The following is a 26,742-nucleotide window of genomic DNA, read 5'->3' as shown; positions in this document are numbered from 1 at the left end:
GACAGCTTTAATTACTAGCTACTTTGCAGACTCATGTTATCAATGCAAAACATAATCGACTAATGCATTATGATTTCTACCGTTAAAATGATCCCCACCTTACATTAAAGTGATGCTTACACAATTATAATCCTGATATATATTAGTACTTTTACTACTACCTACTGCACAGGTAGGTGCACAAATCATCCCGAGCCATGAACCTACAATAACATCCATTACCGGTCTTATAGGGACTATTTTTTGTAAAACTGAATGACAACTTAAAATATATTTAAGTATTTTTTTAGTACTGACAAATGAAAGGACCTAAAAGCTAAAAAACAAATCGAATTGTTTAAAAAAATATATTTTTCTGTTGAGTTAGACATCAATAAAGCAAAGAGGCTACGGTACAAGGTCTTCAACCCCAAGACTGGAAGTTAAAGAGAAATTTGTATAAACACATTGTATTTGAATAGAAGCAGACCATTTTATTCACTTAATGGTGGCACAGCAAAGTAGATTCCCCCAGTACATCCAGGTTGTATCACAGCAAACAGGACACAAGTCCCTGGACCTTTAAGTGTCAGTATGTAAATATGCACATCATCTATATGCATTCACATGTCAGAAACTGAGTGGAAATATTTGGATGACTTCTTTCAGGGGGACAAGTGAGTTTATTTTCTAAGTATGAGCTCATCACTGCGTCCTGAATTAAAAGGCAGGCTCGGGGATGTGTATTGAATTGTCCAAATGACATTGTTACGGCTTGAAGGAAGCAAATAAAACAAGCATCAGAAGTGCCATCAGTCATTCACAGCTCATTTCAAAACATTGCTGCAAGAGATGCCACATTAATGAGTCCAACCTGTGTAAATCAATCCACAGCTACTGAAACGGATTGATTCCTAATGGAACAGGAAAAACAGTAACAACACTGAAGGTCCAACCAATGATAAAAAAAATAACAGCACTTCATGTGAGTAAAATAAAAACTGGAACCAAAAGTAGGACTGATGTTTCTTCACTCACTCACTCGCTGTCTAAATAACTGTACATAAGATCGACAAGATGGCATAAAAAATGACTGTACTGGTTCCAGGTCACACTAGCCTCCTAATTCAGTCTTATAAAAGTTGGTTTTGCATGTTTACTTGACTGCCACCACTGAAGTTGTTCCCTCATCCCCATGTTAAGTTTCCACCATCCACCTGCTAATGTACATGTCCCACTTTTAACATGAACACACATACAAAGCAGAACACACTCGCACCAACACACACTTAACTCTCCATGCTCCTTTTAGTAATTACTATATCCAAATCAAAGACTTTGGAAGCTTCCGCTTCTGTTCATATCTCCCCAGACTCTCGCTCCTCGGAGCTGGAGCGTCGGTCCCGCTCGAACGATAGGGATCTCTCTCGTTCCCTGCTCCTGGCTGTGTCTGTGGAGGGGAACTTCTCCCTGTCCTCCCAGTCTCTGCACGCCGCCCTTTCCTCACGCCAACCCTCTCCTACTGCGGCACCATCTCCACACCTCTCCTGGGACGGCGAGGGCTCCTTGTCGCGAGTGTGAGATGATCGGTCTCTGGAAGACCTGAGAAAAAAATTAGCAGCCACAAATTGATGATCATCATCATCATCATGAAAAGTACACCTCCAGCACAAGATTGAGGACTTGATGTCCTTAATTTGAGTTTGACTTTTCTTTCTTTTTTTTTTTTTTAAAAAAAGGGACAGAAAGCCAAGTTACTGTCCAAAAGTCTTGCATTGCCAGACCTATATCCAGAGCACAGTGTCAGTGTCAGTGTCAGTGCTGGAGAGAAGTCTGGCTGCTCAAGTTAACATTCTGGTATCGCAGAAAGAACATCTGTTTGTTGTATTTCTTTAAACTAATCACAATCGTCTTTGGGGACGCTAAACACCGGACGCAGCGACGGCGACCTTGCAAAATAGATAGTGGAGGAGAATGCCGGCTGAAATAGGGAGCCAATGGCAGGCTTTATACCAAAAATCTACATCAGGTGAGTCAGGCTATTGTCCACATGTAGAAAGATGGTTCTCAATTAATCAAGAGCTATGATTATTTTAACTATTGATTAATCTGTCAAATATTTTCATGATTTGTTTATTATTTTTACTCTAATAATAAATGATAGAAAATTGTAGAAAGAATCTTTTTTTTTTTTTTTAAGATTATTTTTTCTTTATTATATAGTGACAGTAGATATACAGGAAAGGGGGAGAGAGATGGGGGATGACACAGAGCAAAAAAAATGCAACAATTTCTAACAGCAAATCAAACAACCAAATCTAAAACTCAAAGATATTGAATTTCCAATGATTTAATTATAAATGATATATGCAGTGAAAAGCCACAAATTGTCACATTTGAATGGCTGGAACCAGTGACTGTTGAAATGACCTTAAGGATTTATCAATTATCTAAAGAGCTGTTGATGTTCCAACAATCAACTAACTGCTTAATGGATTAATTGCTTCTCCAGCAATAAATTAATTTATAAGCACCTGAATAGAGTCCTGCTTGAAGGTGATCACATTTTGCTTTGCATGTTAGGTGAATCTCTCAACAAATGGACAAATTAACATTAACATTAGTTAACCCTGCTGTGAACACATAGGTTGTTATGTAATCACTGGTTACGTCATGTGAAATGTTAGTAGTTAAATTTAATGTTATTTAAGCAGGTCCGATCTAGGACTGCATGATTAATCTAATCACAACGTCACGCTGTGCGATTACATAACTGCAAAAATTGTGCGACTGGAGTAAACTAAAAAGTGTGCTGTGTGAGTGACACTCTGTGTGCCCTGCAGTCTCCACATTGTAAACACCCTTCACTTTACCGACAGTATCAACAGCAGAAGAAGCCACCGTGTCTTAAGAAGCTCGGTGTTCTCCGTTAACTCACTTTACATCGTCTTTGCTATCTCTTTTTCCCCTTGCTTTCCTCTCACACAGCCGCTCCGACACACTGCTCACGGTCGCTCTCCTCGCTTCGCCACTCAGGCACTGACGTCACTCACTTGCCTGCCGTTCTCGCTCTCACTAATGCCTAATGTATGGTTCTGTGTTGAATCTACGTCTTCTGAATTACTCTACACCCATGGATGTATTAAGCACGCCCCTCGCAATGTCTACAAAAGATGACCAGTGACCAGCCAGTGTGTTTTATGCAGCAGCGCGTGTACGGTTACATGAGTGTCAGAAGTGTAGAGGTTGTACAAAGTATATTTTGTAACTAGTTATTATATTACACCCAATATGTTTATGTATGTCTTCTTATGCTCGTTTAACTTTGTATGTTCAAGTTAAAAAATACACATTTCAAAATTTTAGTAGCTTATTTGGTGCATTTTCCTTAATAATCAAGTAAACTCCCGATACCATTAAATCGCAGCATTGTAAATTGCAATCACAATATGACTCTTTCTCCAATTTCAGTGATGGATACAAGCCATACCTCTTCCTTTTGCGCCTGTGAGAGTGGGAGCGTGAGCGATGCCTGTCCTTGTGTCGATGTTTCCTCTCTCTCTCTCTCTCCCGATCCCGATCTCCACCTTCTTCTCTGGAACGAGAGGAGTGGGGGCGTCTTGAATGATGGGCGGACGAAGTCGAAGTGCCTCCGTCCCTAGAAGAATTATTTTATGGAGAAAAAGTGATTTTAAGGTTTAAAGTTGCAATCTGCACTTCTGCTCCTTTTCTGTTTAAGTTTTATTTTTTTTAAAAGTATAGTGTTTGTATGATGTTAGTGCCGGTGGTTTTAATTTCAGATAAGGTAACTCAAACTACATAATGTGGGCCGTTTTAGCATTAGATCTGTCAACCTCTGAAGTTTCTATTGTTACGTGCTGGTACTAAGCAATATCTTAAATATCTCACAACTTTTCCAACATCAACACTGCTGTATCACAGCTGGTTTTGTGTACAATTACTCCCTTGTGTTAAAATTTGTATTGATAAAATTATTTAAAATAATGAAAGACTGTATTCTTAATAAAAACCACATCATGGCACACAACTAACCTAAAAATATGCAACAAAGCCACAACATGACAATCTTGTTTGGAATTTACACAAATAGGTAATGTCTGAGACGTTTTTAAGTAGAGCTACAGTTTACAGCATTATGTTGCAGTGCGAGTCTGTATATTCTATGAAATCATAAGTCACTCTGACAAAGACAAAACTTATAAAGTGATTCTGGTCAATGCAGACATACCTGTATCGTTCTCCGCTTCTAGATCTCGATCTAAGACAGAAACACAAATCAGTTTGCAGATGACACTAAACTCTCTCTTTGTATCAATGGAAGTCCGACTGTTCCTTACCTCCTTCGCTCCCTCTCCCTTTCTCGTTCTCTCTCCCATTCATTCTCTCGTTCGCGCTCTCTTTCTTGTTCCCGCTCCAATTCCCACTGTCGCTCTCTTTCATCATCTCTTTCACGTTCCTCTCGTCTTCTTGTTCGCATTCTTTCTTGTTTCTCTATAACTGCTTTCTGGATAAAACAAAAATAGCGCATAACTGAAAAATACTAGCCGCTGATTCTGTTCTATGTTCAGTACAATACAAATAATGGAAACTAGGGGTGTCACAATTTCGATTTTAAATTGAAAATCGATCGAAATGAGCTTTTAATTTCGATCTATTTCAAATTCTACTTGCGGGTCCGAAAAAAGAAGAACATTGGGCCTCATTCACCAATCGTTCTTAAGAACAAATTTGTTCTTAAACCCCACTTATGCAGTTTTTACATAGATTCTGGCATTCACCAATGTTTTCCTATTTGGGATTTGTTCTTAAGGAAGAACAGAATCTACGCACACTCAAGATTACTCTTACGCACAATTGAGAGCTGACATGTTTGCGCAAAATAAGTAGTCATACCATTTTCATCCGTTCTAATTTAAAATGTCCTTCATAATTTTATAACTAATTATTTTCATTATTTTACACATAATTATTTGTTTGTTTGTTAGTAAATAAAGATACACTACACTTACAGCTCTGCTCATTTGTAAAGCACTTTGAATTGCATTGTGTATGAATTGTGCTAGGCCTATATACTTCATCAGTTCTGCGCCCTTCTCCGGATACAGCGTTTACTGCATGAGTAATTGCTATAGACTGTTAACAATCTATGGGAATTGCATTCCATGCATCGGTTTTATTTGCTGCTTTGTTTCCACTGCTGACGCTACTAAATACAAGGTCTTGTTTTTCACTAACTTCTTGCAGCAGTACCTCCACTTCAGAATTACCGTTTTTCTTTTTTTTGGAGTCGAGGCCTCCACAGTCTATACCACGTCATTTTCGACATTTCTCTAAGTGTGCACACCGCCCTGCCATCTCATGCCCTTTTGTGGGAATTAACGGGGCGTTTACCTATGCTAAATAGGAGCAACAAGCATGAGCTTTCAACTTACGAAGACATTGGGATTCATCATTCTAAGAACACACCTGCAAACAATTCTGCGGTTTAAGAACACGTCATGAATCAGACGTAGACTTTTATTCTTAACTTTCTTAAGAACAAATTTAAGAAAAAAAACGTAGGAAGATATTGGTGAATGAGGCCCACTGACAACAAACATAGAAGACCCAGCTGGCTGGTAGCATGCAGCTACGGGTAACGTTAGCTTACAAGTAGCCTGGAGCTGCACTTTTCGAGACACCATGGCCACTGCCAGAGATGATGGAGAAACTACATTTCTGGAAATTCCTTTAGCACCCCTTACCCTTAGCTTTTCAAGCTTCTCGCGGATTTCAATGAAGCCGATATGCAGTTTGCCCCCAAAGTGGTCAGCTAGACGACGATCATTGTCGTGAAGACCCAAGTAAGCAGAGCACACCTCGCACACCCGCAGTTTTTGTTGCTGAAAACTGGAGGCTGGCATCGAGTTTCTGTACACATCCTGCAACAAAAGAAGGGTTATGAGACTGTGGAGCTGGTGCAAATTACTAAAGACACACCATAAAAAACAAAAGATTTTAATTAGTATTTCATAATGCCTGCATGATAGAGCTGGTTTTTACCTTAACCTGTTAACTTCTTAAACCCAGCCTTATCTATATCTATTTTTTTTTTTCCCCCCATCCTTTATTTTTACAGGTAAGTCATTAAGAACAGGTTCTTATTTACAATGGCAGCCTAACAAGTGGCATAGCCACTTAGGGAGAGGGAAGGAGGGCTAGATAATAAATACATTAGAAATACATACAGTTTAGAAATTACATAAAATACAATTTGAAATACTACACAGAAAACAATAAACACTTATAACGGGATAAGTGCACAGGTACATGGGTGAGTAAGAGAGGGAGAAACCATTCAAATATTTAGCTGGGGAAATTATGTAGAGAAGCAACTGCATATGTCCGTGAACAAGGATGATATGATGTTTTGAAGGACGAAATTAGTTTGTCCAGTTTGAGAATCTTTTGAAGAGCATTCCAGTCGCGAGCGGCAGCAGATTATACATTATAATATATGCATATTATTGGCTAATTTGATAGGTACAACGCTAAGGAATATGAATCCATTGTAAGTAAACTTATTTATATCAGAGTAAATGGGGATGCATTAAAGAAAAAAAAATAAGATTTTTATCCTCGCCTAGTATAAAATCTAAATTTTAAGGGCAATATCACCTTTGTCTAGTGGCAATAATGCAACTAAATGTTTCCCCTACTCCTTCACTACAACTTTAAATTTGAGGAAAATACACAAAAATACAACATTTATACTACAACTTATAAAGATATACTCAGGCAGTCTTCATTTTTACTGTTGGGGGAAGTTTTACTTCAAAACATTATTTTCATATAGCCATGTTACAAATAACAAAGCTTCCCAACACATTGAAATATAATAAACACAATTGACAGTGATCAATATGCATATATGGCCAAAGAGCTCCAAAGGAGTTAGCATTCACATAACTAGATTCCTCTGAATCTGATGAAGAGATTAATGTATGGCTCTTTAGTGTCTGCCGCCATCTGCTGGCTGTAAGTACTACAAGCCATCTGACCCTGTGTAAGTGCCATGAAACCAAGGGGGTAAGCCTCTCCTCAAGCTGTGGACACACCAGGCCAAAAATCGGCCGTTGTACAGTCTGGCGAGATCAGTGACTCGAGTCTGTTCGGTGTGTCCCGTGCCGTTGTCAGTCTGAGGGGCTGCCGGCGTTCATTTTGGCCGACCTGACATGTTCAGTCAGCGGCAGGGCAGTCGGGACTCACCCGGAAATGGCGAGCGGAATGAGCGTGACTAGAGTCTCTCAAAATTTGACGAAAATCTTTTAAACTGACCTTTGTTTGAGCTGAAATGAAGATTCAGCAACTGCATGGCCTATTTCTCGCTTAAAATGTTTTCAGAAACATGTTTCAGTGAACTATTTTAGTACAATATGAGATTGTATTCTGAACGGCCGCCATGACAGTCTGGCTTTGAATTTCCGGAGAAAACAAACCAATGTGACGCGTTCGTCCAATCAGCTGTCGGTTTTCATATCTTGGGCATCAATACAGATTAGCGCCGCCTGCTGTTATGGAGACGTATTACATCTCGTCTCGTCTCTTTGGTGTGTTCTGTGGCACTTTTTGGACCAACACGAGGAGACTGATCATTTCGACTGGCTATTCTGTTGACGGTCGGCCGTCTGGTCGGCGTCTCCTGGCTATCACAACGCGTAGCTCCTATGGCACCATTTTGATGCTAACAAGCACTCCGCCATTAGCATTCCATTGACTGTCATTCATTTTGACAGCGAATAACTTTACATCTGAAGCGTTTAAAGACTATTTGTTCACTGTTTATTTCTAAAGCAACATGACAATGTATAAAAGGCTCCATTACCTTGTATCTCACGTTATGGCTCCATAGCAGACGTTTTTGTAAAAAATAGGCTAACGATTGTGTCATGACCACGCGACTTACTGTCGCATAATAGAGGAATTACCGTATAGTACAGGAGAAGCTCGCAGGCAGTTTCGACTTACATTAGCTGTTTAAGTTTAATTACTAATGTTAAATAGCATTTTAGTTAGCAATAATTAGCCTGTGCCCATGTTATCTCCTGACATATACCTACACTCTCCGTCTCTGTAAGATTGGGAATGATTGAGATTTCTCTTGGCACAGCTACTAGAAGACTTACAACTTTCAGACAGGTTGCTCACGTCACATTTACATCGTCTCTCTCAGTTGGAGGCTGCGCAGTAACGCTCAGCCATCACCGGAAAACTGCTTCTAATATCCTTCACTGGTCTCCGTCCAGAGAAACGGGATCTGTTTGTCCATTTTATATAATGTCTATGCATGAAACATATGACAAAAGTGGAACCAAAATACTGCTCTCAGCTGCCTGCAGCAGAGACTAGACAGCGTAACGGGAGCTGGTCCTACGGGTCTTATAATAATACATCTATAAACAGGAGTGGATGGCTAGCAGAAACAAAGCTCATTGAACAGAAATGTATAAATAAAATGGTCTTTTGAATGGCAAGTTCAGTTTCAGCCCTTCCAGATGGTTCTCTCCACAAAACTTAAGTTATTTGCATGTACTCTTGATGTGAATTGAGTCTCAAATACTAATTGAGCATTAGAAACATCCTTTTTAAAGTACATTTAGAACAGATAAAAAAAAAAGTGTGATTAATCACGAGTTAACTAGGACACTCATGCGATTAATAGAGATTACAATTTTTAATTGATTGACAGCCCTAATATGTATTTATTCTAATACAATAAACTAGTCATAACACAGCATATATTAACTTTCTGACCTCTGCTTCTTTCTTCAAGCCCCGGGTCTTCTCCACCATTTCCAGCACTTGCTGGGCTTCGTCTACGTTCCCCTCGCCCCCGAGCTGCTCCGCCCGGGCCAGCAGCTTCCCGATCTCTTCGTTCAGCTCGTGGACACGTTCAGCCTTTTCATAACATGAGAAAAAATTAGCTCTAGATTCATGATAACCAGATGGTGTGACATTGTGCATTTTCCAAAGAAAATGACTCATTCCCAGTCATAAAAAGCACAGCATTCATAAAGACCTGATGATAATCTCACAAGAGCAATGTCAACAGTGAGTTTGTCACCTTTGCAGCCACTTCAGCGCTTATCTCATCCTGCGTTTCAGCTAGTCTCTTCTTGGCCAGGTCGGTCCTGCGGTCGCAGTCAGCGATGAAAGACTGAAGGTGTTCAGCAGCCTGCGAGAAAAACCAGACAATATTAAGATCAATGGGTTTTTGTGTGTGTAAAATATACAGTATGTTGGAAAAAACAATGTTTTGAATGTTGTTTAACTACTAAGTTCCAACTGTCCAGAAAGTAACTACTTTCGAGAGCTATACATGATGGGGTAATGCTGTGTGTGTGTGTGTGTCTGTGTGTGTGCACTACTCACATCAAGTTCAAAGAAGTACTCCTGCTCCTTAGAGGCAATCTCGAAGTCTGCTCTGAGGGCCAAGTCATGGACTTTCATACACTCTCCCAGATCCATTCTCTGCAGAAATCCCCCCAAAAAATGAATGTACTGTATTTGTATGCTTCATCATTTCACTCATATTGAGACTTATTATGCCAATAATTCCCTAATGTTAGAATGTAATCCTGTCTTTCAACATTTTACATGATATCACATTTGTGATATAATTTGAAGCACAGTGGGGCCCTTTTTTTATTTACAGTCTCCCAGTTTGAGGGGACTGAAAGTAATTAGACAAGTTGAAAAGGTTACATTCAAATGTTTACAGGAAGAATATGGCTGGAGTCCCCAACCCAAACTGCAGATGAGATTTGGTACTGTTCCTAGCAATGTTATGTCAGTGCAGCTATCTTCCATTCTCACTTTGAGGGCTTTTACCTTCAACCTGACCCTAAAACAGTGAACAATTTGAATGGGGTCAGATGAAAAGTAGCCTTTGTCTGTATGTTTACAATCACTGACCTGCTGCATGGTCCTGAAAGCTTTAAGTCAGCACTTTAACCTTGTAGGCATTGTAGCACTTTAAGCTCAATGTGCTTGAGTAGAACCAAAACCAATGACAACAGCTGTCCTATTACTTTCTGACTGCAGTGTATATGATATATGATCTTTGTGTATAAGTGTGTGTGTGTGTGTGTGTAAACATAATACTCACAGTGCCAGAGAGAATATCATGAGGACATGAATCCAGGAGGTGACTTTTGCAGACTCGCTCATCTGTGAATTTGATTCTCTGCCGCATGCTATCTCCTAAAAAAAGGAAAACCCCAAGAACAGAAAGACATGTTGATTTGACAGCCAGTCCTCCGATTAAAACGTAGCACGATACGTACTAAAGCATTGAGGTGCAACGTGCAGCCTTGCGATAAACTAGTCACAAATCTGTTACCATAACCGTAAGTCCTCAAAGTTAGCTGCTACGATATAGTCTGATAACATGACAACATCTGGTAGCAAGAAAGGAACCACGAAAAAAGAGCACACTAACCATGACCAAATACAGTGGCTAAAACAACTTAACTTGCCATGTATACATAAACTCAAAACACAACAGGTAGCTAGCCGGCTGGCTATCCTCATGTTAGCTAGCTTGGTTTGAAAAGCATGCCTCACTGTCACTGCCTATCGGCTAGCTTTCCGGCTAATGCTAGCAACAACACAAACTCATGTCTTGATCCGATTAGACACCGATCTCAACCACAGCCAGCTGTGCTCACCGTCTCTCCCTGTCCCCATGAGTTGGTCCAGCATCGCTCGCATCTGTGCCTGGGCCGACATGTTTCTGAGTGTTTAGCTAGAGTTGTGTGAGTCACTCCTCGCCAGCTAGCTACAGTCTTCACACATGCAGCCTCCTCGACTGCAGGCCTCGTTGGCTCCTACACCACCACCAACCACTGACACGAACTTTTCCCACAAGGAGAACAAGCCTGAGTCCCGCTGAGCCAGCGAGCTGGTTGTGTGCAGCGTTGATACAATTGACTAGTTATCACAGCACTTTAGCAACAGATAAATGTGACTTTGTAACGGTGGATGGCTTCGGGTCGGCTGAGCAAGTGCAACGTCTGTTTGGAAACTGCTTGGGTCCCGTGGTCGTGTGGCGCGTTCAAAGATCGGTAACTGAATGTAGATAGGGCAAAGGGTTAGCTAACTAAATCTGTATAGAAATAAGTAGCCAGGTATTCTGTAACACAGTATCTAAATGTATTAGCCAGTCAGCTAGAAGTTGGCAAGTTTATTCAACGTCCTTTCTTCCGCCTTTCCACTTCCCCTCCGTGCGCGTCGCCGCAAAGCGCGCTCTAGTTCCTTGCCTCGAGGAAGGGCTGCAGTCATTTTTTTTTTAAACTTTATTTGAAGAACACTAGGACATCAACAGTTCTCTTAATACATCCATAGTATGTACACACACAAACTGTCCATACCAGAGGTGCATGTATATGAAATGTTTTTGAAAAAGTAATACAAACTCAAATCAATGGTCATCAAATTTATCAAACACAAAATTAGTCTTAATTGCCTTATTTTAAGATATCTTATACTGTTGCCATATTAAAAGAAGAAAAAGAAAATGTATTATTCGTAAATGTGACATTACACCTGAACTTACTATCAAAATGTTAGGAAATTAAAAAAAATTGTATTTAAATACCTTGAACAATTGTGGACAGTATAGGCTTATTCGAAATATATATATTACAGATAAGTATTTATTAAATTTTACATTTTACAATTTTCACAGGCAAGGTCTTTTAACCTGGACCTTGGTAGTACATTCCTGTCCACATAGAAACTTGGAATAACAAGGATATAGTATAGCCTTATTATTACTATTATACACAGTTTTTTATTGCTCATGGTTTGACCATGGAATTATGTAGGTACGTCAATTTTGAAAACACAAATGGTGAGTGAATTCCGTGAAAAATGTAAGGTACCATTGAGTTCAAGTCCCTCCATAGTGCACCCCCTTCCCCATTCTTCTCATTATTTGAATGTTTACCAGTACATATACATTACATTGTATTACGAAGCTCTAAATGTTGTTTCAAAACCTTCTCGACAATCCCAGTGAATAAACCGTGCAGCAACAGACACATCAGAAATGCTTACACTGAATGAGTATTCTAAATGAATACTCTGCCTTATTCTGCCTCTGAATGGCTTACCTTGGTATTCTCACCCTAACCCCAGCAGAAACCATATATACTCACATAATGTATATATATAGGGCCTTATCTACGAGCAGAAACACGGCTCTGAACACTAGAGCCTACCTATCCAACCAATGAAGACAACGAGTATTAGCCAATGAGAAGGAGAGTAGCTCCCGATCTCTAAATACATCCATGCTACATCGACGGTCACAGTCCCACCCTCGGCCACTCCCACTCTGCTGACATTACTGGGAAAAATGGCGACGAGTATACTGCGGCTCCCGCTGCGACTTTTCACCAAAAATGCGGGGATAATGAGCCGTAACAACGGCTTGAAAACATCTAACATATCCAGGACGACTCAAGGCAGGACCGTAGTATCCACGCCGTCGGGGGCAATTTTACCGAAACCGGATAAAGTGAGTTTTATTCTTCCTTGATTATCGAGTGAAAACCGACAGCGTAGGCGGGACTTAACGCTGCATTGACAGCCGCTGTAGCATATAGAAAGGCAGAAGATGCGCGGGGGTTAGTCAACTCAGCCAATGAACGCATGTTTACACGAACGTAGAGGTACTTTCAGGAAGTAATTACCCCTTTTTTGTCATTATTTTGTATCAATTAAAATCATTATTGATTAAGTGGACATTTTATGTTAGCCATTGAAATAATGCGTAATTGGAACATTTGCCTCTGATAAATGGTGTTATTTGAGCTAGCTAAACACTACACAAGCTGGTGTGCGTTGTTGTCAAGGCAAGAAAAATCGAGGACAATTAATGATATCTGTTTATTACAGGAACGCGTCGTTTGTTCTAAACTATGATGTCCAATAAGATTACGATGGCCCATACAGATAATTCGATATAATTGGAACACAACAAAAAAATCCCTATAAAGAACCATATTGAAAGAAATATGTCTACCAAAACTAAGTATGCTCCACCCATGGATGGATAAACCTGCTGTAGGGCCACAGGAAATAATGAGCTGATGGGCCACAGTTAAGCCCTTTTCAAAACAGGGCCTCAAGTTAATAGTTAGGTAGTCTGGTTTACCGGATGTACAGTGAAATTTTCATGTCACTTGACAAACTTAGTCCTCTTGTCCCTTAATGTTTTCCAGACACCATTTGGACTCATCCGCATGACAGCAGTGGTGGTGCCTTTCCTGTATGTGGGAACTCTGATTAGCAAGAACTTTGCCGCTCTTTTGGAGGAGCATGACATCTTTGTCCCTGAAGACGATGACGATGATGACTGAGCTAACTCCAGAAAATAAATGGTAAAGTCAAAGTGTACTTTAGCAACACCTTATTTGACCTTTCAACACTGTTGCTTAGACCTTTTTTATGCACTCTTATTCATTTGTAAAGGGTGTTTCTAAGCTATATGTGGAAGGGTGTCGTTTATGGCATGTTTGCGACATTGACAATCAGTAACAAAGCTGCTGACAGTTTTTTTTTATTATTCATATCCACAGGGTGCTTTGCTTTACTGAGTGAGAGCACACCAGCTGGCACAAGGAAGATGGGGCACTTTGACATCTAAATACATCCCTCCACCCATCTCCTCTCCTCTGCTAATTATGTTGTTTAAATACTTTTTTTTTTCTAAATCTCATATCATGTGAGGCTATCAAAACTACTAGTTATGCCTTCACTCCTGTTTGCATGTTTTGTCTGTCAACTTAATAAAGGGAGTCGATTACACATGGATTAACACTTGTTATTTAATCTTAAAGCCGTCTACACGTGATTTGGGGTAGGGCGCAGAGCAGCGAGGCAAAGCACAGTGCAGGAACGTTCTGGAATTGGTTGCGCCTTGAAAGGTCAGCGGCAACGAGGTCAAAGTTTAAATAATTTTAACTTTGAGCGCCTAGTTGGGCGGCACCGCTCTCCCCACAGAAAAACAATGGAACAGCCAGCGCAGAGCAGTTTTACCGCGGATCATGTGTAGGTGGCTAAACAGTCTTTGCACAGTGGTACACAATAGTTGACATCATTCTTAGTCTAACTCTTTTAAGTCATATCCAGTCATAACAGTACATGTTATTGCAATGTAATGATTTAGTTGTGATATTTTATAAATATTTCATGTTGGCTTGCTGTCATCAAGGTAAGTTTTTAACAGTTGTCCTCATTGGTCAGGTCTGTCTCGCTCCCTCCTGAAGTACAGCGTTGGCCAGTCTCAAGTGTTCGTTGAGGGAGTCCGTCTCCAACTGGCTACGACCCCTTGTGTCACTCAGCTCTACATAGGCCTTCTTATAACGCTCATAAGCTGTTTCTTTCTCCTATAGTAAGGGTTGGAACAAGACACATCAAAATCAAGCAGGGAGAACAGTTTAAAGTGATGGTTCGGAGTAATTCACCCTAGGGTCCTTTGCACCATGACCTCGAGCCAAACACCCCCCCAGAAGCTTTTTTCACCTGGGTCTAACATTGGGAGAGTTAGCTAGAGTAGCGTTATCAGCTGAATAGCTTAGCGCAGGGGCTAATGGACCCACGTTTGTATCTTGTAAGTTACCCCACTAATAAGTACCGAAGTAATGTACCAAACGTCTACAAGTAGTACAAATAGGTTATGCACTCATAAAACGATGGATTGGAAAGTTTGTAAGTACACCAGAAGTTTATGAACACTTGCCTGCTCTCTTCAGCTCTCTGTTGCTGCTGCTGCTGCTGCTGCTACTGCTGCCACCTGCAGTTAGACGAGTGCTTAGGGCCGTCTACAAATTACTACACCGAAAAGAGATACAACAAAAATATTTATTAATTTAATGATTAAATAAGGTAATGTCTCCAACTTACCTCAATTATTACTTGTCTCCTGCTAGTTATACTACAGCACTTACTTTAAAAAAAAAGTTAAATTAAAAAATATTTTTGTTGCATCTCTTTTCGGTGTTGTTATTTGTGACCGCCGCCCCTAAGCATCTTACAGCAGCAACAACAACAGCAGAGAGCAGAAGCAAGCAGGCAAGTGTTATTTACATAAACTTCTGGTGTACTTACAAACTTTCCAATCCATCGTTTTATGAGAGCATAACCTATTTGTACTACTTGTATATGTTTGATATCATTTCGGGCATTATTAGTGGGGTAACTTACGAGATACAAACGTGGGTCCATTAGCCCCTGCGCTAAGCTATTCAGCTGATAACGCTACTCTAGCTAACTCTCCCAATGTTCGACCCAGGTGAAAAAAGCTTCTGGGGGGGTGTTTGGCTCGAGGTCATGGTGCCATGGACCCTAGGGTGAATTACTCCGAACCATCACTTTAAATCAAAGCTGTAAATGTTCAACATATAGGAGTGTATTATTTTTGAGAGGTCTGATCATAAATCACCTTGGTGAGAGACTGCACTTCATTCTGTAGACAGCTGATTTCTTTTTTAAGGTACTGCACCTCATTGTCTTTCGCTCTCAGTAATGTCTGGAAAACAAAATGTGACATCTTACTATTGGCAGTGTAACATTTTCACATACATATGGAAAGTCTCAATGTATGCGACACTGGTGGAGAGTAACTAAGTTCATTTTCTTAAGCACTGTAAGTACAACTTTAAGGTAGCCTACTTCTACTTTACTTGAGTGCTTCCTTTTTATGTTACTTTATTCCAATACATTTAAGAGGGAACATTGGCGCTATTTACTACATTTATTTGACAGCTTTATTTGACAGCTGTGGTACAACTGTACAGTTGCTTTGCTGATTAAGATTTTACATACAAGACATATGATCAGCTTATAAAATATAGTGCATTGTTATAGATTAAACTACCCAATATTATACAATGTAGTTAAAATTATCTGAAAGAGTAAAATGCTACTTGCACATTAATGCATTCCATCAGTAACAATAATAAAAAAATATATAACAATTACAGGGCCCATTTGTCTGCATAACAAAAACCCTTACTTTTGATACATTAAGTACATTTTGCAGATAATACTTTGAATGCTGGACTTTTACTTGCAAAGGAGTATTTTTTACCCTGGTGTGAGTAAAAGATCTGAATACATCTTCCACCACTGGAAGTCCAGCCATAAAACCTTTTACTGCAGCCCAAAGTGATGTGCTACATTGATATTCAGGCAGTAGATGGCAGTATGTGCTGCACTATAATGTGACCAACCACAGATGCTCAACACTAATGAGGCCATCAGAAACTGTGACAATGTTGCTACAGGGAGCCATTACTGGGAACACAACAAATGTAAAAATGCAAAAATGGTCACTAGGACAAATAAGTAAAAATTCTCAGATCAATTAGTGTTTATTAAAATGGGTTGAAAATCCCACAGCACATTCGTCAAATGTTGCTTTCTGCTTCCCCATGATGTCAACATTTGTCTTTCAAGCCAGAGTTAATACTTGAGGTGCAATAACTGAAACTGGGTTGTGATGCAGCAATAAATTAGGATGCATTAGTATCACCTACTTTCATAGGAGTTTAGTCACAACCGTTTAAACCTATTGCTATCAATACCTCTACTTCTGACGCACTGCGCTCAGTGTTGCCAAGGGATACCGTGTCCGACCTCTGCCCTGTGATGAAATAACGCATGCGGCTGATCTCTTCTGCCACTTTGGCCTTAAGCTCCTGAAAAGAGATTTTTTTTTTAGCTTAAATTATGTCATGGAGAAATAATGTGAACTAGTATGCTTATGAATATTGTAGCTTCCTTATTAGTTTAACCCTATAAGAACAAAAAAACTGAATTTGATGTCAATTCTTTTAACAATCTATAAGGCGGTGTGGTACTGTATTAAAACAGAATTAAATCAGGCATGTATGTAAACCTGGTTCTCTCTTCTCAGCTGCTCCAGCTCTCTCTCCTTGAGACCGAGCTCAGTCTCTTGGCCCTGGCTGCTCTGCTCAGTGCGGCTCAGCTCCAGGCACTTCTGAGAGTAGCGCTCTGACAGCACATCTAACTCACTGTGCAAGACATCCGCCTGTGGCCTGACACGCACAAACACACGAGTTATGGAGTGAAATATAATGCATGATCATGCAAGGGGTCACGGCTGAGTGTAGAACATCTTAAGCTTGCAGCGAGAGCCCCGTGAGATAAAGGCAACTCTCAGCATGATAACAGAGTGACTGTAATAAACTTACATGTGGCCTCTGTTGGAAACATCAGCCTGTGCAGCTCCTCCAGCCAACCTCCTGGCCTTCTCCACCTCTCTCTCCAGCTCCTCTCTGTGAGCTGCTCTCAGTGCCTCCATTGCTTTGATAAATAATTCCATAATTTGTTACTTAAATTGTTTTTGCCTTCAACACACAGCATTACAAACAACACAATACAGCTAATTAAGAACATACATCAAGAACACAACATAAACTTAAAAGACATAAATACAGTTAATAAATACATAAATACTGGTTGCAAGAATAAAAGAGGCATAAGGAAGAGATGCAAACTGCCCCCAGGTGCTACTGTTGCATGATACTACTGTACTTCCTGTCTTACCTTTAGCAGCTGTCTGGCTCTCCTCCTGCAGCATCCTGTCTCTCTGCTCTTCCAGCTCCCTGATCTCCCTCACGTGTTTCTCCTGCAGCTCCTGCAGTGTTTTCCAATGGGCTACTTCCATGGCTTCTAGTCTGGCCCTGCAGGGGGCCCCGGGGCCACACGGGCTGTCCACCTCTATCCCCATGGTTGCACGCTCCCTCTTAATGCTCTCCACTTGCTTTCGAAGTGAGAGGGCCTGGGAGATGGATTTGTAGAGAGTATAGGTAGGAGGAAAAAGATTGAGATGTACATCACCTCTGGATATATTAACATAATTTCCTTGCATCGAAATCACTTTAAAGGAAAGTCTTACTATTGTTCCTAGTCATCACATTTCAACTTTTTTTAATGGAGTGACTAAGTTCTTTCTTACCTCCTTGTGAAGCACTTCAGCTTCATTTGTTTGAATGGTTGGAGCTCCATTTATGGATGGAAGAGCCCCATTTGAGCTCGATATATCAGTTTGTGAACCGGTGACAGACAGTTTGGCCTCTTCAGGGATAGACGTCTGGGTGCTAACGAGAGACTGTGATGCCTGTGGGGTGCTTGACTGATGAGCCTGGGCTCCAATGAGAGACTGTGCGCTTATGTCCCTAAATGACAACGTCTCAAATTCTACCCACTTCCTGTTGACGTCCAAGTCCGTGGTTTCAATTACAGGCACAGGTACACTCCCCCTTTTCAGCTCCATGGAGTCCCACCTGCTGCTCATCTCACTGAAGGGGATCCCCTCCTCAAACCACTTGTTCCTTTCCTCCAATCGCTTGGCTTGCTCACGGTCCCAGCCCTCCCCTTCTTCTCTCTGACTGGATGGAGATGAGTCCAGCTCCCTGTCTACTGTTTGCTGGTGGTAGTCGGCCTGATGGGAGTTTGCAGCTGTGGTGTTGGAGATGGAAGTGGTAGGTTCATAGTCAGAGTCCTTGCAGATGAACCGAGCAGGGGGTTGGCATGACGACGGTCTCCGGGAGATGGAGTTCTCTTTCACGCTGCCAGTGTCTGATTGGCTGAGGTCAGAGTGAGGGAAAGACAGGAGGGTAGTGTTACACATCAGAAGAAAGATGATAGAAGGGGTTCGGTACAGAAGGACCACCCAATCACATTGTCTGCATGTCCTCACAATGTTCAGGAATTTTCAGGTCAATGAAACGCCTGTTTTTTAAAATTAGACTGAGGATCATGTGAACATGATAAACATCAAGTATTCATCATTTTTGTTTTGTTTGTAAGTTTTGTCCTTTTTAGGCTATATGCTATGTATATAGCATGTGCTGTGTATGTAATTAGGCACAGTTTACTCTAAGGTATATGTGTAATTTTCAGTGTCTTTTTTTAAAGTAAACTGGGCTGAGCCCTGTTGTGTTTTAATTACAATTATTGCACGGAAAGGAGCTCATGCCTTTGAGAGGGGAATATGCTTCAGTAACTAATGATTAACTGTGATGTATGTAATGTATTCTTTTTGGACTTGATTTGCTAATTAATTAATAAAATGTCAACAAAAAAAGTATCCATCATAAAGGATGTCCTGTTTTGTAATTTGTTCATTACTAATTCTGATTAAATAGTAATAAATTATGACATATTCTGTAAGCATTGTCAGCCAAAGTAAAAGTCTTATTAAGTATTTTATTTGTGATCGAAAGCTCCAGAATAACTATTAAAAGAACCTTGAAGTAAGATTATTTAGTTAACTGCTGTTTCCAAGATCAAGAATGAACTTTGAACCTCAACCATCTTAATTTAATGTATGATTTATTTGGCTTCATTCCCTCTTTCCCACACATTTCCCACAGGCTTTAACGCTTGTCTTTTTAATGTTTTTTTTTTAGTTTTTTTTTTTATCTCAACATGAATAGATTTAGTATTTTCACATTGTTTTGAGTGTCATTGTTATAATTTTATATTTCTATGTTTGCAAACCAGCTTCAAATTGCCCCCTAAGGGATAAATAAAGTATTTTTTTATTTAATTGAAATGTATCTACATATTGTACAGTATTGAAATGTTGGCGTGTTAAGTCATTTAATGGACTTTTCTTCTTTAAGATGTTGTTTTCAGTATGTAATTCCTGGTTGTGGTACACTGTTGTCTCCCAGCAGGAGTTGATTGTATCTGAGTACATTTTCTCAAGTACAGTACCCAAGTACAAATTTTAGGCACTTGTACTTACTGAGTATTTTTGTTTTACATTTTACTCCACTACATTTATTTCACAGCTTAAATTACTGGTCACTTTACCAATTAAGATTTTATATACAACACATATGATGAACTTATATAGTATGATGGAATGTTATTAAATTACCCAACAGTATATGAAATTCTTCTCCAACTCAACCAATTACAACGGTAAAATGCTGCTTATAAATTAAAGCATCAGCAATAATAATCTAATAATTTAATATATAATAATAGTAATACTTTTATTTTCAATGCAGGACTTTTACATGTAACTGAGTATTTTTACAATGACATATTATATAATATGTCATTTTCTGCTGCTAGGGGTCTCTCAATCAAAACTATAACACAAGACGCAGTTTGGTGATGTTGTGAAGTAGCGTGGGATCAGAGGAGTTGCCGTCATTGCTGTGAGATTCTCCTGGTTAGGATTCCTTCAGCACTCATTGTTCAGGAAATTTTGACGGAAGCCAAATTATCCACAGAGTTCTCGTCCACTCCAAAGCAAATGGACTAGGTGATTACAACCGTTAAAAACATTAAGAAAGCAGTTCCACGTAAAATAAATAAAAAAGTTTCTCCGACGCTGTTCAACTCATCAGCGGAGCGCTGCCACGGTTTGCTTCGCTTGTTTCTCTGATAACTTAAGATCCTCAGACGTAATCGTGAAAATGTGGCTTAAAACTAGATAAAAAGTCAAATTGGTGACAGCTTCTGGCAGACAACCATAAGATTAGAAGATTTGTTTTGGGAAAATGTAAGTACACAACTCGCTTTTAGACATTTTTATGCAGAAATGTTACATATTATGCGTTGAAGTAAAGTATCTGAATACTTCCTCCTCCACTGTCTCCCAGAATAAAGTCAGACTCACCACGTGGTGTTCTGGATCGCCTGCTTTAGTAACTTCACCCAGTTCCGCCGTATTCTGGAGGTCATAACAGAGAGAGTGAACACTGCTCTCTTTGTCTGGAGGAGATCAAAAGACAGAGCAAAGACACACACACACACACACACACACACACACACACACACACACACACACACACACACACACACACACACACACTCACACATTGTTAAACAGGAAGCAGCCAAACATTTAATTGATGTGGAAGTGGGGGGAGGTGTGGAGGACATCTGACTGTCCATCTGTCTGATGGTGTACTGTACAAGACAATGAGCAAAAGTACAGTGAATACATACTTGTATTTGGAGTCCATAGTTCTTCTCTACATCACAGTCTGACACATTCAAACAGGATGTCAGGTTGATCGCTCCATCCAGATCATCTGACTGTAGCACAAATACGTTTGAAACCCTTTCAAATGACTGTATGTAGATTGAAATTAATTGCTGTAGGTTAACATCTAGTAAATCTTCCTACAAATCAGAAATTACTTTAATGTCACATATCAGCCCCTACCTCCTCAGCCTCCGAGTCTCTGTAGTACCTCAGCGAAGTATCACCCAGAACAAACCAGTGTTTCCTCCACTGAGCAAAACACAGTAAACATAGACAACATTAAATGAATGACTTTTTTACTTTCGTATGTAGACATCTTTAAAGATAATTTAGGGGTTGAGTCTTGTTCTTGGTTTTTGTACTCTGTCTGGTGTATCAGATTGTGCATGGTTATACAGGAATTAGAAGAGAAAATGACTATACCCTCTCTTTTTTTAATGTATAAGAATATCAATTTCAAAAACTTCCATTTACCTTGCCATGTTCATCCAGTCTGGACATCCACCCCTTCAAGTAACAGAGCCTGTAATTAAAGCATTGCGATCAAGCTCTTTGGAGGCATTCGGCAGTAGTTTTACGTCTCACGCTTCATTGTGTAATAGAGGAAACGGAAACTATCGAGATAACATCATTCTGAACCACGCATAGAGAGGCAGGCAGAACTATAAAGCACGAAAAATGGGAAACATAATGCAGAATAGGTATGTAAAAAAAAGGAAGAGGTGTAGCTTTTGCAAACCGTGATCTTCATAAACAGGGAAATAAAAAGAGAAAGAGGAACTGACTTAAAAACAAGCAGGCACTTTTAAAGCGTGTTAGCACAAAAAAACATACTTACCATGCATGTATCATATTGTACAATATATATTGTGAGGATGGGAGAAAGAAAGAGACATTGAGAGAGAAGAAAATGCATGACGTATGAGGTGAAATGAGGAAGTCACAAATGTGAGATCACACGTAGCTCTTATTAACATCAATGGCATGTCAGGGCTTCTGAACTACTACAAATGTTTGGTTGCAAGTGATTCAAAGCATTTATTTAACATTTTGAATGTTTCATTTTTTGTTCATCCATCCCTCTGTGTTTGTTGACTCAACATGTTTTAGGTATGACACTGCAGCACAGACACTGCAGGATACACTGGCTCGAACCCTCCTAGAATCTATTAATATAAAAATGATAAATCATATGAACATGCTGCCCTAAAACATAGACTGCTAACTAATGGCTTTTTTCCTGCAAGGTGCTTCTATGAGAGAGGCGCCCGAAGTAAAAGAGCTGAAATATATATCAGGGACCTACTTTAGAATGAATGTATGAATGACCCATTTTTCCTCCAAACACTCGTGATTTAAACAGATGCAGAAAAGTAATGCGACCGTGCTCACCTGTGTCTGCGGGCGCTCAGGAGGAGCTCGCTCCTTCACCTTTGAAGATCTGTGTTTTCCACTTTGATAATCTGAACTCTTTATAGAACAAACAGACGAGGTTACAAGGTCTGTTGTTACAACATGGATTTTATTGTGAACATGTGTGCAGTTGTTGGGTCGTACCCGTGAATGAAGAGATGCGGCTGACTGTCTTCGAGATGATCGTCCATTCTCAGAGTCCCGACATTTCTCTCGTCTGTCCCTTCCTCTCTCTCTGCCTCTCCCCCTCTCATCTGACTCAAGCCTTGAGCTGTATATGTCTGTTTCATCTTGGTACCTTTAGAGCCAAATTAAAGTGCAGAGAAGTATTTGACAAACATAAACACACATTTAAATACTTTTCTTCTTATTGAACTTTCACATTCCTCTGCAAAGGCTTCTAGAGGACTTTCTTTTTTCTCTTGCCATAACTAAGGCAATAACTTATGGTCAGATCAAAAGATATCTTCAAAGTCTTTTTCTACTTGCTACTTTACTTGCTTTTTTATGAATCTTCCAGCTGCTAAAGGAACAGTTTAAAGAACCACATAAGAATGCAGAATAGATGCATGGTCATGGAACTTCTGTTATGGCTATCTGTGAATATATGCTATACAATAATACCATACAGTACCATATAATACCACCAACCTGTAAGTCCTAAGCCTCTGGTCCCTGCATGGGCTGGGACTCTGGTTCCTCCTCCTTATCCCTGGAAACTCTTCCTCCGACTCTAGCTGGATCGTTGGAATACCAGCCAGGACAATGTAGTCTTCTATGGTCATCCCCACCTCAGATTCATAAAGATTTATCAACACGTTACATTATATGTAGCATGAAGAGTTGGCTCACAATGACAATGATGATGTTAAGCATGTATAATGTTTACGAGTTCACCAAATTCTTAGCGTGTTAGCATGCTAACATTTGCTAATTAGCACTAAACACAAAGTACAGCTGAGGCTAATGGGAATGTCATTAATTTTGCAGGTGATTGGTCATCAACAAAAGTGTTGAACAAATGAAAAGTTTGGCTTGATGATGGTGCCAGATGAAAGGTAACTAAAGTTATTACAATTGATCCTGAGGAGCACACAGATGGGTGAATCCATCCAATAGTTGTGTAAACATTTCACTGTAGGCTTCATCCTCTGGGGACCATGAATATCCGTACAAAACGTAATGACAATCCATCTCATAGTGTTTTAAATATGTCAGTCTGGACTAAAGAGGTTGACCGAGTGACAGACAGAAGGACATTACCATCCACTGAGCCACGCTGCTAGCTTGGCAAAAACAAGTTTTACTTGATATACGTAACATTACCTCCTCCACTTCTACTGCAGCCTTCTTGGGTTCAGAGATCAGTAAGGCCTCCATGCCTCGCCTGATGTTGCTCCTGCTTCTGTCGCTGCTGACCTTATGGTCAGTTTCTGTAATGGCAACATGTGAAAGTGAACCACCAAGCATCCGAGACTCCGCACCGCGTCTCGATGTGGAGGAACCACGAGAGGGTGGGAGGCTGAGTAAAGAGTGTGAGGACCCCTGCCAGGAGCCTTGATAAGGACTCAGTATGCTGTCTCTGGACTGTGGATCCCGTTGTGGGGTGTGGCTGTGTGTACTGAAGCCGTTCCTGGACGGCGATACTTCACGGCTGTTGCGAGTGTGAGTGTTTGCCGAGCTGTTAACAGCTGTTCTGGTTCGAGGAGATGCTTGAGATCCCTCATATGAGTTTTGCTGGATGGCTGAGGATCCACGGCGGGAGATAGACTCCAGATTCCTGTAGAGCTTCTCAGAGTCCAAACTGTGTTTGTTTGAAGCTTGTGATGGACTCCTCAAGTCTCGGCTGCATCTCCTTTGAACATCAAATTCACCGTTCTGTAAATGGAAAGAGTCTCTGTGCTTGTGAGAAGGGGTGGCTCTGGAGGGCGAGGCAGTCCGAGAGACGATGGACCCCCTCCTGCGGGATGGACTGGACCTGCCAGATGTATGCTGAGAAAGACCATGTGATGGAAGCGGAGAGGAGCCATGAGACGAAGCTTGAGACCGGGCCTGACTCCTGGAGAGGGAGCTTTTTCGACGGGTTTGTAAAGGAGGTTCAATTAACTTGTAGCGATCTGGGCTCACGGAGCTGTGACGTGTTGGTGAATTATTCTGTGAATCAGCTCCCCGTCTAAAGTTGGAGTGGTACGTGTACCTCTCTGGGGATTCACTTCTCCAAATTTCCTGCATATACGTCTCTGGGTTCCTCCTCTGGGAGGGCACGCCGAGGTTGATAGTCCTGTAGGGGACGCAGGCTTTGGGCTCAGGAACATAGTTGCTAGGAAGAGGATGCCCCCTCTCGTAGTAACGATACGACCGTTTGTTGACTTCCTCCATCTGTTGCTCACCATCACCTTTTCTGTCTGGAGAGAAGTAGCCACTCTCTTGTTCCCTGTCTCCTCTGGACTCTGAAAATCATACAAGCCTGAGGTCATTGCCTTAATATGTAGCCTGTAAAAGAGCATGAGCACAAGTCAAGGTGAAGAGTGTCTTCTGTACATTTAAAGGTCCAATGTGTAGGAATTTCTCCCATCTAGCGTTGAGATCATATATTGCAATCAACTCTCTCGCACCACGCAGCTCAAAGTACGTATTACATCTACGGTAGCCTTCACCTTCAAAAAGCCGGTGTCTTGCTCTTTTTAAACATTTTTCTTTTTCTGGGTGAAGAAGAAATTTGGATTTTGAATATGTGTGGTCCTCCATGTTTCCTTCTTCAAACTTGCCGGGGTCGGGAAGCTACGATACCCATTAGCAGCATTAGCAGCACCTTTGAGTTTATCATGTGACAGCAAAAACGCGAAAGGCGGAAATGTCCTGTTTGTCCCTTACCGGCTAACATATTTCAAGATGGCGCATAAATATGGAGCGTCTACCCCAGTTCATGTGAATGCAAATGTAAAATTTCAAGCCATAAGGAATACTTGGTATTGATGGTGGTGGTGAATATTCATGAAAAAGGACAAGTTTGTGAACAGGCAACACAGATTTTGATAATGAACAACTAAACACGTTACACACTTGACCTTTAAGGAAGCAAGTTTAATGGTGCAGTGTATATCAGTGACTGTACCTGATGTCTGGCGGGATCTGTCTCTGCCCCTCCTCTCGTCCATCCAGGAGCTTTTAGCTTTGGACGGGTCCAACCGGGTCATATCTCTTTGGGCCAAACAGGGCCTCTCTGAGCTGAGGGATCTGCTCCTCTTTGGACAGTCCCGCTGATTTGGAGAGCTAGAGGAGGGCAGTGCAAGATTTTCAGATACAGACGAGGAAACTGGTGCAAACATGGAGTTGTCAGTTTGTAAAATGTGTTTAATGGACAGTCACTTGGCTTGATGATCAGGGAGAAGGCCTACAAATGTTACAAGGGCTTTGAAAGATGATAGTGTAATGCTGTTATCTACCTAATTTCTGGTTGTAGGTGAAAGTTAAATCACATGCACAGCTTCTTTAGTGCAACTTGGCCCACTTTAATAACTCTGACCCAAACATAATACATCACTCTTTTCTTGCTTACAGCATATCATTGCAGCAACTTAAACATAAGACTGCAGATGTGCGAAGTGTTGTATAGTTCCCATCTAAACACAAAAATAAGGTTATCTGAAACTATGCAATTATATTCCTTCTGTCATGTCTGTCATCATGACAAATGTCATTAAGAGAAGTTAATCTACAAAATAAATCTTCACAAAATTTCAATTTACAATTTACGATGATGAATATATATATATTTTTTTTTATTTATTTATTTTATAGCAACACAAGGCAATATTTTCTGTAAACATGCACCCAATCTAATTATTCTTAATCAAAAGTAGGACTGCAGCAGAAAAGAGCACAATAGAGATCCATTAGATCTGCCCTGTTTGCTCCAAACTGTCACATGAATGGGAGTGAGTGGTGCAGTCCATCAAAAGAAAGCTTACATTAGATAGTGCCTCTGGAATCCTCTCATATACAGCATCACAAAACAGCTTTATTGGTAGAAATGAGTGTAATGTGTGCAGCCGACACATTGAATGACTTGAAGAGAGAAATATTAAATCATCTGGTTCTTCCTACTACTGGATTTAGGACTGCCAAAATGTGAATTTGCCTATAAAACAAACTTTGTGCTGATTAATCTGCTGCAACATGATATAAGAATGATTTGAACACAACACAGACTCATTATGATGTTTTAAAGTTGTTATGGTGAG

The 26,742-nt window shown here is 40.4% G+C and overlaps 3 protein-coding genes across 5 annotated transcripts; 1 reads left to right on the top strand and 2 right to left on the bottom strand.

Moving 5' to 3' along the window:
* Positions 1-452: 452 nt before the first annotated feature.
* Positions 453-11,295, bottom strand: zgc:158803 (LUC7 domain-containing protein). The gene is made up of 10 exons (XM_039804161.1): positions 10,710-11,295; positions 10,148-10,242; positions 9,412-9,510; positions 9,104-9,214; positions 8,794-8,937; positions 5,745-5,921; positions 4,338-4,504; positions 4,229-4,258; positions 3,470-3,637; positions 453-1,581 (listed from the first exon to the last, which is right to left on the bottom strand). The coding sequence occupies exons 1-10, from the start codon at positions 10,768-10,770 to the stop codon at positions 1,338-1,340; spliced, it is 1,296 nt and encodes a 431-aa protein (XP_039660095.1). The 5' UTR covers positions 10,771-11,295; the 3' UTR covers positions 453-1,337.
* A 1,062-nt stretch (positions 11,296-12,357) lies between these two features.
* smdt1b (single-pass membrane protein with aspartate-rich tail 1b) lies at positions 12,358-13,854 on the top strand. The gene is made up of 3 exons (XM_039812086.1): positions 12,358-12,562; positions 13,269-13,427; positions 13,626-13,854. Exons 1-2 carry the CDS (start codon positions 12,401-12,403, stop codon positions 13,404-13,406), a joined length of 300 nt encoding a protein of 99 aa, XP_039668020.1. The 5' UTR covers positions 12,358-12,400; the 3' UTR covers positions 13,407-13,427; positions 13,626-13,854.
* A 2-nt stretch (positions 13,855-13,856) lies between these two features.
* On the bottom strand, positions 13,857-22,200 carry LOC120565926 (myosin phosphatase Rho-interacting protein-like). Of its 3 annotated transcripts, none has more exons than XM_039812056.1 (12): positions 21,924-22,199; positions 21,560-21,608; positions 21,266-21,334; positions 21,046-21,171; positions 20,714-20,808; positions 18,032-18,662; positions 17,620-17,854; positions 17,265-17,376; positions 16,949-17,108; positions 16,635-16,748; positions 15,491-15,577; positions 13,857-14,435 (listed from the first exon to the last, which is right to left on the bottom strand). In XM_039812056.1, exons 1-12 carry the CDS (start codon positions 21,935-21,937, stop codon positions 14,289-14,291), a joined length of 1,839 nt encoding a protein of 612 aa, XP_039667990.1. In that variant the 5' UTR covers positions 21,938-22,199; the 3' UTR covers positions 13,857-14,288. The 3 variants fall into 3 exon arrangements, with proteins under 3 accessions (XP_039667990.1, XP_039667999.1, XP_039668007.1); XM_039812065.1 differs by having other exon boundaries at positions 21,046-21,135; positions 21,924-22,084; XM_039812073.1 differs by lacking the exon at positions 16,635-16,748 and having other exon boundaries at positions 21,924-22,200.
* Between the last annotated feature and the right edge of the window lie 4,542 nt (positions 22,201-26,742).

This window comes from Perca fluviatilis, chromosome 1, assembly GCF_010015445.1.
Source record: "Perca fluviatilis chromosome 1, GENO_Pfluv_1.0, whole genome shotgun sequence".
Lineage (NCBI taxonomy): Eukaryota > Metazoa > Chordata > Actinopteri > Perciformes > Percidae > Perca > Perca fluviatilis.
The sequence above is the reverse complement of the archived record's forward strand: the minus strand, read 5'-3'. Positions and strand labels throughout refer to the sequence as shown.

Coding starts and splice junctions, on each gene's coding strand:
- zgc:158803 (XM_039804161.1), bottom strand. CDS start 10,770: ATGTCGGCCCAGGCACAGATGCGAGCGATGCTGGACCAACTCATGGGG. Junction 9,215..9,411: donor AGTACTTCTTTGAACTTGAT/GTGAGTAGTGCA, acceptor TTTTTCTCGCAG/GCTGCTGAACACCTTCAGTC. Junction 1,582..3,469: donor CACAGGCGCAAAAGGAAGAG/GTATGGCTTGTA, acceptor TTTTTTTCTCAG/GTCTTCCAGAGACCGATCAT.
- smdt1b (XM_039812086.1), top strand. CDS start 12,401: ATGGCGACGAGTATACTGCGGCTCCCGCTGCGACTTTTCACCAAAAAT. Junction 12,563..13,268: donor TTTTACCGAAACCGGATAAA/GTGAGTTTTATT, acceptor AATGTTTTCCAG/ACACCATTTGGACTCATCCG.
- LOC120565926 (XM_039812056.1), bottom strand. Junction 21,335..21,559: donor GACTGGATGAACATGGCAAG/GTAAATGGAAGT, acceptor TGTTTTGCTCAG/TGGAGGAAACACTGGTTTGT. Junction 17,109..17,264: donor GTTTCCAACAGAGGCCACAT/GTAAGTTTATTA, acceptor TGTGCGTGTCAG/GCCACAGGCGGATGTCTTGC.